The following is a 17,987-nucleotide window of genomic DNA, read 5'->3' as shown; positions in this document are numbered from 1 at the left end:
TTTAACCGGTCGATACTTGGCGTTCCACGCCGGGGTGCGAGTGAGTGCGGTACAGCAGCGCGACACAGCCCTGATCTACACACGCACGCACACACGCACGCACGCACGCACGCACACACGCACATGCACGCACACGCACATGCACGCACACGCACATGCACACACGCACACACGTTCACACATATACACGATTGACATCATTCATCGGACATGGACATTCATCGCATTCTTTCCACCTAATTTCGAATCAAACATTTTTCTCGGATCGCTTTCGCCTATAAATTTGCTCGTGTTACGATTTGCAAAATAATAACTGCAAGAGAATGGTATCAGTTCTGGCTGACGTAACGAACGACGATGCCGACGCCCTCCGCGGAAGAATACACAGGGTGCTTGGGTTCAACATTCTCTCTGTTCCGTTTAGATTGAGTTTTTAACAAAGATCGAGTCGATAGTGTCTTAAGAAAGTCTGTAAAAACTAATTTCACGATAGACTCAATTATCAAGATGCTAATGTAAAATGCTGATAAATAACAACGTTTCCCGATAAATTTTCATGTTTAACCAATATGGCGTTAAATTTATTCGGACAGACTATTGTACTTGCACCCCTTTCTATATAATAAGTACCTATCGAGTCCACAGCTTCGCGTTATTTATAATTCTTTCTTATAATAAACAAAAAGTAGATGTAATGTATTTTTTTAAGTTATATAATTTTTCATTTGTAGCAATTTACTGCCGTTTTACTTTCCAACGAGTTTTTCTTATCTTATCAGTGTTAGAAAAGTGTTCATTATGATAAACATATTGTACTACGTACAATCTCGTATTATTAGATTGATTTTCTTTATCGAATCATCATTAACCGCATCAGTGGATTAGTATAATTCGCGTGACCAAAATTATACAAACTGCGAATAATAGTAAATAATAAAGTATTACGACTCTTGGTATTAACACAAAACAAGAGTATGTAAAAGATTTTAAAGATACAATTATAACATATTAATCGATAGTGAAACAAAAAGCGGTCAGTTGTCGTACAACAACTAGCCTTATTCAAAGGCAAGTTCTAATTAGAATTAAATGAAAATCATATTACGGATAGATGCAATTTTGCAGTGTAAAAGCTGTATCTGCGTATAATGCGATTGATCAATCGATGAATTTAAAAATTGGCCCCAATTTTCGACGCTATCTTTTTTTCTTTCAAGTCGACACATCATATATTCTCGAAAATTTTGATATTTCTAATGAAATGACTCGGCACGCGCGACATGTAAGCGTGACAATTAATATCTAATGACGCAAAACATGTACCGATATATTAAAAAAAATATATCTAATTTATGTACGAGTATATGGCAAAATTCCTATGACGATAGAAATGATCTCCGTGTAATAGATTATGTTTCACAATGCGCTTTCTAGATAATACAATAGATTATTCTCTTTAAACTGGAAAATAATCACGCCTGTGAAAACTTCATGATTTCGTGATTTCGCAAAAATGCGAAAAAGCAACTCGTGGAGGAAAAACAAATCGGCCAATTTCGCAAATTCACGGCACTCACGTTTACATGATTCACATGAAACATAGGAAAAAGAAAGACCCAAATAGACCCAGTCGAAAAGAAGGCGCAAAACAAGATCGAGATTAATAAAATAAAGAAACCGAGCAAAGAAATGAAAGTCTTGCTTTCTATTTCTTCTATCATTTCTTTTCATTTCCTCAACTGAATTTTTATCAGCTTGCTACTAACAATCATTGAACATCAACTGATTTATACAAATCAGTTTAACAAAAAAAATTATCAATATTTAATTATATATTTTAAGAATTAATTTATAGAATTGAAAATCTTGTACATGCGTGCATGTGTGAGATATAACTCTTGTAAATAAAATCTTTTCTTTAATTTTACTAAACAAAATTAATTTTATCAAACAAAAGTTGTTTAATAAATACTTGTATAATTTACTCTTGGTAATAGTATTACCAAGATAAATGTTATTATTGTCGAATACGATATACATTTTATAAAATCACATTAGCATAACTAATCGTTGTTACTTTTGTATAATACCAAAAACTAATGAAAATTGCAAACACGTTTCTTTAATAAAATAGTGACGAGTGCACGATTAATTGCACAAGCGTCGATTAAAAACAAATTTATCTAAACGTCTCGTTTAAAATGGAATCGAATGAAAATGGGTCTTTACATTTTTGTAGATTGATCGCATCGATCGACGAAAGTGCTATAACATATTTTCAACAGGAATTTATTTCCGTCCGTGTACCGTTCGTGACATTCGGAATGAATTCGTAATGCAGTCGCATTGCGACTACACGCAGTCTCATATTTCAATGAGCGCACACTACGAGAAGTCGTGGGTCGTGGGACATATTATGGCAACTTGCAGAGTAAATAGAGCAGCCTAGCGCGAAACCTGTTGCGATAATTTTTCAACAAACGATTCTTTCACTTGATTATTTTCAACAGTTTGATTGTTGTGTGTAGAAACATAGTAGATACATGTACACGAACATCTTTTTCGTTCATATAATAATTTAATATTTTGCTTTCTCCTCTCTTCTATTCTCCTCTGTTTCTAAAAAATGAGTATCAATTTGCATTCCTTATACAATACTTAAATTCCAAAAATTAATAAAATGCTTTTATTAATTTTTGCAGTTTTTACTTGGAATTGTATATTAATATTCTCTTGTAAAGAGATAATAGCTGTTAGGAACAAAAAATAATGTCCATTTTATAGCAATTAAAAATGAGACAAAGTCGCTATCACAGAAAGTTATTTATATTATACTCTTTACTTATTATACTTTATCACACATATTATATAAATATAAAATTTATTTTTCTATAAACATAAAAATAAACACTCAATGAAATATAATTTTTTTGTAGAAACATAAAGATATTAATAACTTGCAATTTTAACTCAGACTGTATTCATATAAAGATAGGTATTAATACGTTTAGATTAGTAAAAAAATTTGCTATAAAGTTGAGTTTTATTTTTCTGTTGTTAGGCTATAAAAAACACCCCAGGTGACTATTCTCGGGTTAGTAGCAAACTGATTAATTATGATTTGACGTCAATCAATAATGTTCAAATAACGACAACTGGCTTATTGATTCATTTGAAATTTGAATTGAAAAAATCGATAAACTTAATCTTCATCTATGGCTATATATAGTGCATATATATATATATATATATATATATCATAAAAAAAGTATAAAGACGTCATAACACATACGACGTATAAATTTCTGTAAACTAATCACTTGGTGCAGACTTGTCACTTTATTAAATCATGGTTGACACACACGCTCATATATAATTAACGCTGAGTCTAATCGACCTGTGCACTCATTATAATTATCATTCTAATGAGTTCGTTACTCCCTTACGTAAGAAAAAAAACATTCGTATGACTAAAAGTTATTAATATAAAACTATTAACGCTACGTCTAATCTTCCGAGTTTGACAAGATAGTCATAGTTCTTCTCTACACAATCATATGACTTTGCTCATAGTAAAGATTAAAAAGTTGTTGTTTTCAGGCAGTAACTCTTTATTGTCGCGGCAAACGAAAGACGAAAGCAAAGTTGAAGGAAGAAATCACCGCACGCTTCGTTCCGTCCCACGTTTATCCCGCTATTGAAAATATACTTGGAAAATTATTAACTGCGTTACAGCTTGTGAACAGACTTACAAATTGAAATCGGTTTTAACGCCGTAAATGCAATTTGCCGGAAACTAAACTACTTCCGCAACTGTCGACGCGTTTCAATCAGGCGTGATGGCAAAGTTGCTAATTTCAAATCTACGCGACAAGGTTGCTTTGACAGAAACGAGAATATATTTTACATTTCTATTAACGTATGAGAACATTGTGAATGACAAAGCTAATTTGCTATGTAAGTTGTCTCGAGAGCTCTCTTCGCGCGCGTCAGATTCCTCTTCTTATATTCACGGAATTGAAAAAATTTTACTTAATTTATAAAAAAATGCACCGAATAATATCATCTTTCTTGCAATTTCAAATATCTATCGAATATCAGTTAGTACAACTGAAATTGTATTTTAATTAAAATTCTGTTCAAGTAAAATCTCTTTGAATTTCCCCCAACGGGGATAAGAAATTCTCAAGTTTAGTAGGAATTTCTCACGTCCGGATGTAAAATCCAGATTTAAAAGACTCGTCAATTTTGAAGAAAGAATTTTACTACAGACGAGAAAACTATGGACAAGAACGATATACGTGTTGCTAAATGACGTAAAAGATGATTTGGTACGATTATTTTTTCGCGTGCTTTAAGAAAAAGAAGAAAAAGAAGAAAAAAGAAGAAAAAAGTAGGCAAGTTTTACGAGGAGAATCTAGGCCGAGCTTGTCAAGCAATCGCTATCACTTAAACGGCACACGGTTGTATTTGTGTCTATATCTGGGAAAAGGTACTCCGCAGTATCACGTTCATGAATTTAGACGTCAGGTGGAACCGAGTACGAGCAGTTCGCGGATAGGAATAAAGTTTGACGCCCCAGTTTCCAAGAATATCAGCTGCATTCCGATGACAATGCCTTTCGAATCCGATAGGAAGAGGTCAGAAAATGAACGTGCGTTACCCAAAGTTGGCGACAAGCCTATCTAGTTGAGATAAAAACATATTCTCTTAAAAAAAAAAAAAAAAAAAAATAGATAAGACTTCCAGAACTTGTACGTTTCATCAAATAGCAAAAATCATATATTAATCAATTAATAAGTCAATTCCATTTATCAACATACTATTGAATTCTTGTTAAGTAAGTAGAGACTACAGAGTATACAGAGAGAAAGATTCAGAAATATTAAAAATAAATCGTTATTATATCATTCGCATATAAAATCTTCAATAACATGCTTGAATTTCTTTCGTAAGGTTAAGTTAATCTCGAGTTTAATAACCTATTTCTCGTATAGAAGACAGTTTATTTGGAATTTTTGATAATAAGAGGAGCGCAACGGTATCTCCTGTTATTTAAACTCGTTTCGTTTCCCTTTGTAACGCTATTACACGCGAGCTTCTCAACCGCTCTTTCTCCTGCATCCACGACGGTAGTCTTTGATCTATTATTTAAGCATCGTATTCTCCCGCATTCAGACAAACGGCAAAGAACTTTATCGTTCTCGCAGGATGTCGCTCGAGGATAAGCGAGAAAAGTAGGCGAAACTGCGTCTCGAGGGAAACGGAAGGAATACGAGTCCTTTTTCTCACTTCTCTCAGCGATAAAGTAATGGACCTTGGCACTCCTCCCCCCCCCTCTCTCTCTCTCTCTCTCTCTCTCTACCCCTCTCATACACGCACACGCGCGCGAGCGCATACATACATACATATGTTAGATATATTATTGCCATTATTTTTAGATCGCACGCTCGCGCTTGTCATTTTCTCTTAAAATCGCGGCAAAGCCGGATTATTTTTCGGAAACTCCAGCGAGGCTTCAGCCTCCAACTGTGAAGCTCATAGATACTTAAAACTTATCCCCGAAAATTTTGTAACGTTTCGTTAAATCTACAATATCAAAAGATCTTTCAAAGTTTCAACATCTATAAAAACCCAACACTTATTTCTCTTTTTTAGACCCGGTTATTTTTCAGTACGAAAGAACAGATAAAAGTCGAATATTAAAATAATTTCATAATACTTTGAATGTCGATATCAGCTTATCTCGTGTTTATTAATTTTTCGAGTTGAAGAATAATTTTTCAATGTCTTAAAATCAAAGAAAAATATTAAGTAAATCAATCCTTTAACAAGATTTAATTTAATTACTATTGTATCACAGGGTTTTTAAAGAAAACAACTGTTGAAACAATATTTCGTTTGCGACAGGAAAATTACTGCATTTCATACATATACTGATATTCACATTCAATGGATTTTTCTAACAACAAATACTAATAGAAATTGTGCAAGTTTACGCGCGCGTGTGGCTAATACTGTAATACATATTGCTACGCGTCGACTCCAAAGTTGCCAATAGATATTCCGCAATCGAGAGATAAAAGTTTTTGTTTTCGTAACATGCGTATCTCGAGAAAGTAACAAAACAGAGCAAATTGTTAATGACAATTTGGCACAATTTTTGGAAAATTTTTAAAGTTTTTTTTTCCGCGGACAAAAAAATGCTATCATTAATTATATGTATACTGTACGTGAGAGAGAGAAAAAGCAATTTTCCACTTGACCGAAATCAATCTGTATAAAACGACGATTGCCGACGCGCACGTACGAAATTCGCATCCGTTTCTAAACAATCTGTTTCAAACGCAATGGAAATAAACGTGCGATGCCAGACGCGCATATCGATTACGATCGCTGATCGTATCTACTCTCACCGACTCTCACCAGCCGTACATAATATATGCAAGGTGATCGTGTTGAGTAGTCTAAAAAAATTTTAAGAGGTGATTCCTCACTCGATTCACCAAAACTTTATATAATTATATGTTATAGTTTCAAAGATGCAGGTTGTTAGAGTTGAAGGGAAAATGCTAGTTTTTTTCTTTTTTCCAAAAAATTTCCTTCAACTTTGATACCCTTAAAAAATAAACTGTTTCGGACATATGGTGACATATATAAAGTTTTCTTAAATTAAAATGATGAGTTATCACCTCTTGAAATGTTTTTTACAATATTTAACGTATCTTTTGAATACTAATTTAACCATCCTACACATTGTTCGTACTCGATAAGTTCGACCACATGTTGCCTCGTTCAATTATTCACGCAACTTCCATATACACTCCCTAGAATTGCAATGTTATATCGATTAATCCGTCGAGTTGCGAATACCGCATTCGAATAAACAATTAATTTTCTCTTTGGATTAATGCGACATACATGAAGAATAAACGCAAGATACAAAGAATTTTATTTCAAATAGTCAGGATGGTCGTTGAGTACTCTAAGATTTTAAAGAATGCTTCCTCATAAAACAAAATATCATTGTAGAAGGAATTAAAAAGGATAAAGTCAGAGTTATCTTTTATTTAAAAAAATAATTTTGCAAACAAGTGTGCTTCCTTAAAATAAAAACGGAAAAGCCTATGTAAAAATTTGACAAAATTTTCACAAACGTAGAAAATACGCTTAGAAAACAAAGTCAATTTTTCTTGATTCGATCAGTTGTGGAGCAATGCCCGACCTCACCTACAATACTGTTACTGTTCGAGACCCATTAGAGAGAGTCAAACGATTTTGCGATCAATTTCTTACACAACGAATTTCACTATATTTAGATTCGATATTATTTTTAAATCTCGAAGGAATTGATACTTGAATTGATACTTGGCTACGACAACGCAAAACGACTTTAATTCTACAAAAGACTACTGTGTTCTCGTACGAAATTTTCAAATATCGAAAATATGTTTCAGAAAATTGAATTATTTTTGCTAAATAAATGTTTAAACACAACACATTACCACCGGTTTTAATTCTCTTGATCTTAATTGATCATTGATAATTCAGTCACTTAATAAGAAGATAAAAGTAACAATTAAATGCAATGCCATATCATTTGATTGTAAACAGAATTTCAAAACTATCTTATTAAAATTCTGAAAAAAATTCCAAATTGTAGTTAAAGAAAAATAATAAATAAAAAAAATGAAAAACTTGTTAATAAAGATTCGGATCAATGAATAAATAAACAATTGAAAGACCCAAGAGTAGAAAAGACGGACGTGGATGAGTCACGCGATCCTTCAACAAAGTTGAACCTGTTATCGATGTCGATGTCGTGTTGCGTTCACATTCGCGTCATAAGATAAGATGCGTGGTCATCGCTAGGTAAACTGTATAGAATTAATAGAAAGGCGTTGAAGCGACGGATTGGAACTCGACGAATGATTTTGCTTCGGCACGGTCTCATTGGGAAACGGGGAAAACGGCCGCGGCCGCGGCCGTGTGAGGTCAGCAGACGATGAAATTCCCGAGCCGCGTGTTACATAGTTCTGCAGGGCCTATTTTCGTTCTGTGCCGCTTGCTATTATTAGTAACACTGCCGGAAAGGAGGCAAAAGGGTAAAGAGCGCGAGAGAAATGCTAATAAATAGTAAATTTCTAGTGACCACAACGTCGCGAGTAATAGCTCGTGTGAACGTATCTTCATTTACGTGAATTTTCAATACAATAATAAGAACAAAATCCATTGTTTAATTTTTAACAAATTTAACTGCAAGTTAAAAGTCTAAAGTTGGATTAAGAATTAAGAAAGATTTGGACGAGCGTAAACTATAACGTTTGTACAGGCGTTAATTGGTTAAAATAATTTGCAATATTTGCAACATTTTTCACCAAAAAGATCTCAAGCTCCGAAAGTATATGCTATAAAGTTGAAGCGAATATCGAGTCTTGTATTATACATAAATGTGTATAAAGAAGGCTCTACATGCATATCGATCGCACTAGCCCCAAAGTAAGAAATAATTAACATAGATCTCCCCCAGTTCCTTGAACTCCGCGCATTGAAATAAGTCGCGATGGTAATAGCGCGGCTGTAATGTGCTTAATATTTATAGCTAGTTGGACCAAATTATGAGAATAAAGGAAGAGAATGAAGTAGCCCTTCCGCCGCGCCGCGTTTCCACAAAAATGCACTATAATCGACATTATGCGGAGAAAATGTTATTTTATCTACAGAACAACATCACATTTTAATCTTTAGATTTAAGCTGCAGATTTTGTGAAAAATCACAAAAATTTCCCTTTAAAAAAAATATATATATATATATATATATATATATTTAACGTGTATAAATCTGCAAAATTATCAATTATACCATATATTACATCTATCTACCACATATTCTTATAAAAGATAATTTAAAATACATGTAATAATTTGTCAATATTAATATTGATATTGAGATGGGCGTACAAGTTTTGAACGTAAAATCGTTTTGAAAGAGTTGTATTTGGGAAAAACGAAAAAACTATGAAAGCACAAACTATTCGCGGAATTAATCCGCAGCGCACCGCGGTGCGCATATCCCAGCTCAAGTATATCGCGAGCAAACTGGAACACGTTTGCATCGACCTCCTTCGTCACCACGCGCTAATATGTTAATCTATTAATCGATATCTCCTTCCTTCCTTCCATTTACGAGGTATAATACTATGTATCTACCGTGCAAAACATGCAACAATTCCATATGTCTTTGCGCATTTGTACGCATCATTGTGGCGCGAGGCGCGAGGCGCGGGGCGCGGGGCGCGGGGGCGCGGGTGAGTGTGTTTATCGCACACGTACGTGTATATATACGTGTCTCTGTGTGAGATAAACACACCCACTACACGAAAGAGCGTCCGCGTCGGGTTATCGATCGTACCTGCGTTAGAAATATCTCTAGGGAAGACCCTCTCCGGCGGAGAGACACGTGGAGGACTACCCTCCCAACCCTGTCCGAGTACCCTGTCCCTAGCTCGGCGAGTCGAGCCGAATACGGCCGAGTCCTAATAGTCCTTGCCTACGTGCAGGCAAGGGTAAGGAAATATTGTCCAAGTATGGGCAATTGTTGGAAATTGTTCCCACACCCCTTAGAGCGAAAAGCGACACGCTGAAAATGAGCAATTTCCAGGTGCGCTCGCTCGCTGCTGATCGACGGACGTTTGTCATATTGTTGTAACAATGTAGTTATTTTAAATAAATAAATCCAACACGCCAACTAAACTTAACTTATCTCGAATAAAATGAATCATGTCAATGCTTTAAGGAGATATCTTCTTGCAATGAATCATTCTATTAAAGATAACTCTTCGTGTAATGCATCATTATATTAAACAACTTGCTGTAAAGTTTGACTATTAAGTTACGTGTTCGCTTGTAGCTCGCGCCGCTAAAGTTTAAATGATTCTCCACTGAACGCAAAACAGTCGCAATCTATAACGGAGCGAGTATAGCGACGCGAAGTGCGGAATTTAAATATTTCGAAATTCAATTTGATTTGCAACAATGAATCATGATCAAGAAAATATTTGCGCGTTCAAAACATGCGGCTCAACGCGTCCAGTTTTAGAGGGAAATCACGTTGGCGTGGTCGGGTCGGGATTTGCCGACTGCTTAATTTCTAGCATTCAACGCGAACAGGAGAGAAGAAAGAGGTGTTGCGGGCTGCCCCGGGATCGGTCGTTTGCTTAATAGCAAAGTGCAAGTGGGCGCATTCCAACGCATAATAATTGCGAGGCACTGTTAATTAATCGTCATCCGTGAGCAGCGATGATCGGTCAACGGCCGCGAAATCTCGTTAAATGCACGACTAACACCGAATCGGGGTCTCCGCCCTTTCTCTCCCTTCCCTCTCCCCATCACCTCTCTCTCTCTCTCTCTCTCTCTCTCTCTCTCTCTCTCTCTCTCTCTCTCTCTCTCTCTCTCTCTCTCTCCATCATCGTGTGCTGTCGATGTCGTTTGGATCGAACGAATCAAGTTCTGTTCATCCTGCCTCACTTGCTCTTCTAGCGCAATGTACCTACGTATACGCTCGGTTCACCTGAATCGAGTTTCCGGCCGGCATTACGTGAATTCTCTCACCCGCAAGATCGATCCTGCGGCGTTACCGTACCTACCTACCGGCTGGCCAACGTCGTCGCTCGCGGTTCGCGGTGTCAGCGCCATCGCAGATAGCTTTTCTCTAGCGAGAGAAACTATCTTCCAAGTACACCTTGCTATCCAGCCAGCCATCGTACATCAGACAGACACGTTTCTGATTACAAAATTCTGCTTCATTTTTATTTCGTGAAATTTTCAGATAATTATTTCAGTCTACTGCTAAACAAACAATTGTAACAAAATTATAACCATCGTTAAAACGCTGTAAACGAATCTTATATTCTTTTAAAATTTGAATTTCGGATTTGAATTAAATAACAAATTATAAATAAGTCTGTCAGACGAGAAGGAAATTGGAAATGTACGATATACGCTCGTATGGGGGAGGGGGGGGGCATCAGGTGTAACTGCGCGCGACTTTAGTGAAATTTAATCCCAGTCTAATCTCCAAGTAATATTCGTCCTATGTTATAGCGAGAGCGCCGAGAACGCGTATATTCGTTACAAAGCCACAATTTCAATAGACAATGCGCGCCTTCGTGAACGTTCCTCCCCCACCCCACCTCTCTCTCTCTCTCTCTCTCTCTCTCTCTCTCTCTCTCTCTCTCTCTCTCTCTCTCTCTCTCTCTCTCTCTCTGGGTAAATCATAATTTAATATCTATTGAACAAAATGACAACGGTAAAGAGACGCATGGGAGAAGAGAAGACGGCAATCTACAAAAGTCTACAAAAATTCCTTGTAGCAACGTAAACCACGTTCCCACGGCCTCCTTACAGCCTTACAGCTTTTACTAAACCGTGCGCTGACAGAACAAATAAATAAACGACAAGGCACGCACAAAAAGAGGCCGAGGCAAATAAATTCTCATTTCGCCGCGTCCCGTCTAAAGCACACACGCTTCTCTATTTGTTCTCTCATCGTCATCGTCGCAGTCGCGCAAGGTCAACCGGAATCATCCGGATTAATCGATATCGACGATGAGCTATCGACGAGCCATCGAAGGCGAGTTTATTACTTCTTTATTACCTCTCTCCCGTCCGTCGCCAACTCGCCATGCATCCAGGATAAGACAATCGAACGCAATTTGCTTCCTCGCCTCTTACCTCGCGAGAGAAAACGAGAAATGGCTTGATTGACTCATTCTACTTCATGAGCTAGTTTGACGCAAAAGTTTCTTTCCCTTCGCTTTCCAGCGTCAAATATCGGAACCTCAAACACGAAAATTTTACCATTTATTTTACCATTTATTGGAATTAAATGAACGCGAGGCTCGAGGTGCCCCGTTCATTTGGGCTTGGGTCTGTTTTAATCGACAATGATACAAAACTTTGAAATTTTAACGAAAAAGAAGAGAGATAAATGTTGCGGTTTTCCTCCTCTCTGTTACATTTGAATATTTATAATATATAAAATAGAGAAAATTTCACATAAATCCAAAGTTCAATCGAGTGCGGAACAAAGAGCTCGAAATATTGAAAGTTGTTCATCGAGTGATCGCTTCTTCGTAAAGCCGATGAAAAATTTACAATGGATCATTTTACATTTTATACATTTACTTACTGACAATCTTCAAGATTCGTTCCCAAAGGGACGAATCGTAAAAGTAGTGAGAGTTGTTGTTATAGACGCGGTTTGGCATTTAACGTTTCTAAAGATGACATTTTTATTCCCAGCATGATTTCAAACTCTTTCGCTTTACGGCATAATTTTTGCGATTTCCGAAAGAAGGAAGAACGAAAATATGATGTACTGCACGGCGGACGTAAAATAGAAAAGATTTGTCGCGAGAAAATATTTGTCGAGACAAAATTTTGAGTGCACGCGGAAGCGAGGAAACTTGAATAAAAAGATAAAAAAAGAGAAAAGTCGAGAAAGGCAAAGGGAAAGAGGTCATGCTCGGCACGTATACGCAGAGTACACGTCAAATGTAATTACAAGCAGTTCTTTAAGAAGAAAATAAATAGAGTAAGATGTATGTTGAGGAAAAAAAATTCCTACGTATCGCAACAAAAATGACGAGTATTTTCCGACTTAACATATATTTATCGCCATCAATTTTTTATGTAAAGTAAATGTAAAGTTTTCTGCTTTCTCTCTTTCTCTCTCTCTCTCTCTCTCTCTCTCTCTCTCTCTATTAGCAATAAAACATTTTAGTTTCGTACTTTTTATTATTTTTACTATACGATAGCTGGACAGCTATCTGTATTAATCACATTTTATCGACCTAACCGTAACATAAGCGAATTGACGAAAGAACAATCGCAAGGGAAGGGGATTAATAATCCACATTTGATGGCGCGTGATCTTCGCGACGTGGAAAATATATGTACATTCGGTGAGTCTTGAAAGCAAGTAAACCGGCGAGAGGCGAGGCGCGGCGCCGATGGCGCCGCAAACCTCGATAGCGCTACTTGATGCGACGGAAATTGGCATTTTCCTTCGTAGTTTTCGATAGAGCCAATATTTACCCACAGTCTTAATGTCAGCACCGGTCGTTGCCAAAATCAACATTCGTCGCAGTGCTCGCGCCCTGAGACGAAGATCTTAGGATCGAACCGGCGCAGGCGCGGCGCAGCGAAATCGACATGGACATGGATGATATGATGCATGCCCATCTTTAACATACATCGCTGTAAGGCTGTGCGTTTGTAATCGTAAGCGTAAAGATATTTCGTTCGACAAATGAGATACGCGACTTAGCCTCGCCTCCTAGAGGACTTTACTTCCGCGCACAACTATTTCAAACGGAGTAAAACTTGATGTTATTTCGGCACTTGAAAATGAAAAAATTAACCCCCCGGTTCCGTGTCGATATTATGACTACCGATTATCATATATTCTTGCGTCACGCAATGAAATCAATAATTGATAAGAAACGATCGCGCGGTCCTCATCGTCGCCGTCGTTCTGCCGGCGAGATACCAGCGCGGCGGGAAGGCGGGAAGGCTTGAAGGCTTTGCGAGCCGTTCGTGAATTATTCAATGGATGTGAGAGACGAGGGAAATGTTTTGATTATGCCGTGCCATGCACGAATGCACGCACATGTACAAGTACGTAAAACGGTAAAACCGAACTAAACAAATCAACATGAACAAACGAATCAACAATAAACTCAGCAAATTTCAGAAAATATCTATTTCTAATTATGTTGAAAATAATAAACCTAAAAATATAAAAACACAAACGCGCGCGTGTATCCGAAGTATCCGAACGCGTCGGAATTTTACTCTTTCAACATTCTCGTATATCACGGAAAATATTCCAAAACGATTGGCGCTGCTGATTGCGAATCTATGATGCTTCGATTGAAATTGAATGATGCACGCGGTGAACGCGACATTGCGACGCGATGATTGCCATGTGGGAAATACGAAGAAACTGTTGCGAATAATGGCATTCGAGTGTCGTGAAAAAATTGTTTTACATTTTAGAGAAAGAAAAATATATATAAATAATACTTTTAAAATCCCATAAATTCTTCAAAGTTGACACATATACAAATTATTAGACTGTATCGAGATAGGGATAGAAATTATTATTTCACAGTATATAAATTTATGAAAAATTAATTTTTTCTAATTTAAAAAATGATATAAGTCATCAGCCTAATAAATTATAGAATCACGTTTCCATTTACATTCTTTCAATGCTAAATCATCATTTTTTCTCTACATCACCTTTAACTCGAAATATAATTCTTACTACGAGGAAAAAGTTTATGTGTAAAAAAAGAAGAAAAGTCATAACTAATAATTATAATTAGCACTTGCAGTCATACCTGATATTTTGATTTATTTCTTGGAGCCAGTTAATGTTGTTGCTCTGTTTAATTTAATTAATAATAATAAAAACAAAAATAATTATCAACATATAAGTACCTGCATATACAAATACATTATGGATATGACTATTCATTTTTAAAAAAATGTAAATGGAATTGAAATTAAAAGAATGTAAATGAAAGGATTCTATAGTTTATCAAGTTAATTTTCATCAAGAGACCAATCTAAGAAATTTAAGAAATCATACGCTAATGCAAAACGCATGAGAACAACGTGAGAAAAAGCATACACATGTGTATCTGTGTGATTAAAGACAAAATTTTATCGTATTTAGGTATATTACTTATATACCTATTACTTATATAGAACAAAAATTAAGTCTCACGTAATAAAAAGTTTTTCCCGAGATATTCTCTTTTCTTAGAATATCTTAGAAAAATCTTTGCTGACAAAACATAAATATACGCGAAATGTAATAATATAACCTGAAAATATTAGTCGTATATATCAAAAGATAAAAACTATGATTAGAGAGGTTTTTCAAAATCTTTAATAAAAGTATTTCTTCCTTTTTAAAAATACTGATAAAGATATTTAGATTTCACACGCTTCGACCACATCATCTATCCTATAAACATTTTTACAATAGTTTTATTTACAGTAACTCTCTCTCTTAACTATTACTCCTATTGCAACTGTTGTCATATATAAAAGAAGAATGCACATGTGCACTAAAAATAGTTGTTATTCGATGAAAAATATATCGAGCTTAAAAGGGCTAATGCAATAAAGTCGAGTTAGAATGGCTCATCGCTCTTTCGCAAAAGAAGCACAAGAGCCAGATACAAAATATCGTACTCTGATATGAAAAAAAGATATGAAAACATCCTCGTGTATCGGCACATTTTCATATGCTGCTCCGAAATGCGACTTATCGTTAGTAAAGGTCAAAGAGGTTGTTTGTGATTCAACAGAAAGCGGAAATGAGATACAAATTACAAGGATGAACGCATTGGCACGTGTATCTGATGATTATTAATTTCTTAATGCCTCGTTACTTTTACTGTATCTTTTCATCCCTACGTGAAAACGACAGAGATGAACGTAAATAAAGTTAAAACTGCGATGATCAAAAGTTAAGTATGGATAAAATAGCTTGTGGGAATAAACAGCTGAAAAATGTTGGTTTGTGCCAGATTTATATAAATCAAATTCAATGCAAAAAGTATTACAGAAAAATACAATAAAGAATATTTTTTGATTATTAAGGAGAAGAGAGAGAGAGAGAGAGAGAGAGAACGCTCTATCACAATAGATATATATTTTTTAATATGCAGTTATATCGACTATAATACATAGAGTACTAATCTTTATTTTGAAGGCAAAAAATATTTTGAGAGTTATGAATTTGAAAAGTAGCGCACAATACTCGGATAAGCGCAATGAGATCGCGGTCGAGGGAGGATCTAGTAACTTTTAGGGATAACAGTGTGCAAGACTGCAACCACCTGCCGTCGCTCATGCCACGAGGGTGAATGACGGGGAGAGCGACGAGGGGAGAAAGAGAGAGAGAGAGAGAGAGAGAGAGAGAGAAAGAGAGAGATGAAGAAGAAGGGAAGAGAACGAAGATCGTGGAATATGCAGCCGAGGAACGGGAGAAAGGGAGAACCGGAACGAGAGAGAGAGACCGAGAAGGAAAACGAGGTGAAGGCGGAGAATGGAGGATGGTGGATGGAGGGTGGAGGATGGAGGGTCGAGAATGGAGGGTGGAGGGTCGAGGATGGAGGGTGGAGGATAAGAGGGGAGGAGGTAGCGAAGGTAAAAAGCGGCGCGACGACGCGATATCGATTCGGTAACAGATCCGCGTATACACGATGCTCGATGCTTGGTTGGCAGCTCCGCTCCTCGCACAGCGCGAGAAGAAGAAGAAAAAGAGGAACAGCAGGCGCCCTGACGTTTTATATATAGAGGCTGAGCCACACGAGCAGACGGCCCGTGGCGCTTAAATATAGATGAAATGCAACCGGGTGTCTCCCGCGCGCGACGCGCCAACGCGCCAACGCGCCAACGCGCGAGCGCACGCGACAGAGGAGAGACGGAAAAGACTTGGCGCGCACATGGACGAGAGGAGGAAAAATGATAAGGAATGAGAGAACGTGGCAAACGGAAATACAGAGGAGGAAGAGGAGAAGGGAGGAAGGCGCGTACAAGAGACCCTCGCGTACGCGGGGAACAATTATGGCCGACCGCGCGCAGCGTCGTCTGCTACGAACGCCAATTCGCGAGACACGTCGATCGCGGGAAATCGCGCGTTATTCGCTATCGCTCTTCGCTCTTCGCTCTTCGCTCTTCGCTCGCATAAATAACCGGTGCGGCGCGAGGAAGAAGCTGCATGCCCACCGGCACGAACGACCGCGGAACTCTCTCCCTCTTCCCCCCCGCCCTCCTCCCTCTCTCTCTCTCCTTGTTCTGTTATTTCGTCGCGATGTTAGTCATGTTAGAGACGAGAAAAAAGAACTGGTTAGACGACAAAGCGCGATAGAACGTATCGATACATACACGCAAGTGAACACACGCGCGCGAGCGGAGCAAGCGTATCTCGTACGCTCCGTTCGTAAAATGTTAATGAGTAAAATGTTTGTGTGCTACTTACTTGCCGAGTTCCTCCTTTAGATCGTAATTGTCACTGAACCGCGTGCAAGCCGTTGGCAAAGACATACCGAGGCTGCTCGCGATTAATCGAATCGCACTACCGGACTCGGAAACACGAGCGCGAGAGAGCCACTACCGGCCGCCACTATACTGCACACACGCGCTAGGGGAAACTTCGCAGGTCAAATTCGATCAATAGAGGGGAACCGCCGCGGCGCTGCTCGAACACCGGGACGACGACGACGACGACGACGACGACGGACGACGACGACGACGACGACGACGGCAGCGGCGGCGACGACGGCGGCGACGGCGGCGGCGGCAACGACGACGATGACGACGACAACGACGAGAACAAAGATGAGACCGACGATGACACGACTACGACTACGACTACGACGTCGACGACGACAGCGGTGGCAGCGGCGGCGGCAGCAGCGGCAGCGGCAGCGGCGGCGGCGGCGACGGCAAACGACGGCGACTACACTAAGCGAGGTGTGGAGGGGCGACGACAGCTCGAGCGACCTGAGCAGAGATGGAGCAGGCCGATGGATCGAACGGGGAAAAGTGTGAAAGGCGCGCGGGAGTGGCGGTGACGCCTCGCAGCCTCGCAGCCTCGCAGCCTCGCAGCCTCGCAGCCTCGCAGCCTCGCACGAACCTCGTAGCACGCGCGACAACGATGACGTGTGCGCCGCGCCAACCGTTGGGAAGGAATCTCGCGAGCCGCGGCGCCGCGCTGCCAACCGATCGCTGCTTCACCTTTCCGGGAAATCGTATCGCGACCGACGCGTCCGCGCTACTCGCCGGTAGATCGTCGACTGACTCGCGTAGTAGCGGCGACCGCCGCGCCGGCGCACCAGCGCGCCTGCGCGATGCTGGGAAGAGAAGATGGAACACCGCCGTTGCCGATGCAATGGCGGACC

At 38.7% G+C, this 17,987-nt stretch overlaps 1 protein-coding gene across 25 annotated transcripts in view; it reads right to left on the bottom strand.

Annotated features, from left to right (window-relative positions):
- Positions 1-17,894, bottom strand: part of LOC105205626 (calcium/calmodulin-dependent protein kinase type II alpha chain) — a 99,655-nt gene extending 81,761 nt beyond the window's left edge. For 9 of the 25 annotated variants that reach the window (XM_039449733.1, XM_039449734.1, XM_039449728.1 and 6 more), the window contains exon 1: positions 17,066-17,891. In XM_039449733.1, the coding sequence (XP_039305667.1) occupies positions 17,066-17,130 (65 nt within the window). In that variant the 5' untranslated portion in view covers positions 17,131-17,891. Of the gene's footprint in view, positions 1-17,065 lie in introns of all 25 variants that reach the window. The other 16 variants (XM_039449737.1, XM_039449738.1, XM_039449741.1 and 13 more) reach the window with 4 other exon arrangements.
- Between the last annotated feature and the right edge of the window lie 93 nt (positions 17,895-17,987).

This window comes from Solenopsis invicta, chromosome 5 (genome assembly GCF_016802725.1).
Source record: "Solenopsis invicta isolate M01_SB chromosome 5, UNIL_Sinv_3.0, whole genome shotgun sequence".
Taxonomy (NCBI): domain Eukaryota; kingdom Metazoa; phylum Arthropoda; class Insecta; order Hymenoptera; family Formicidae; genus Solenopsis; species Solenopsis invicta.
This window is presented reverse-complemented; position numbering and strand designations above follow the sequence as displayed.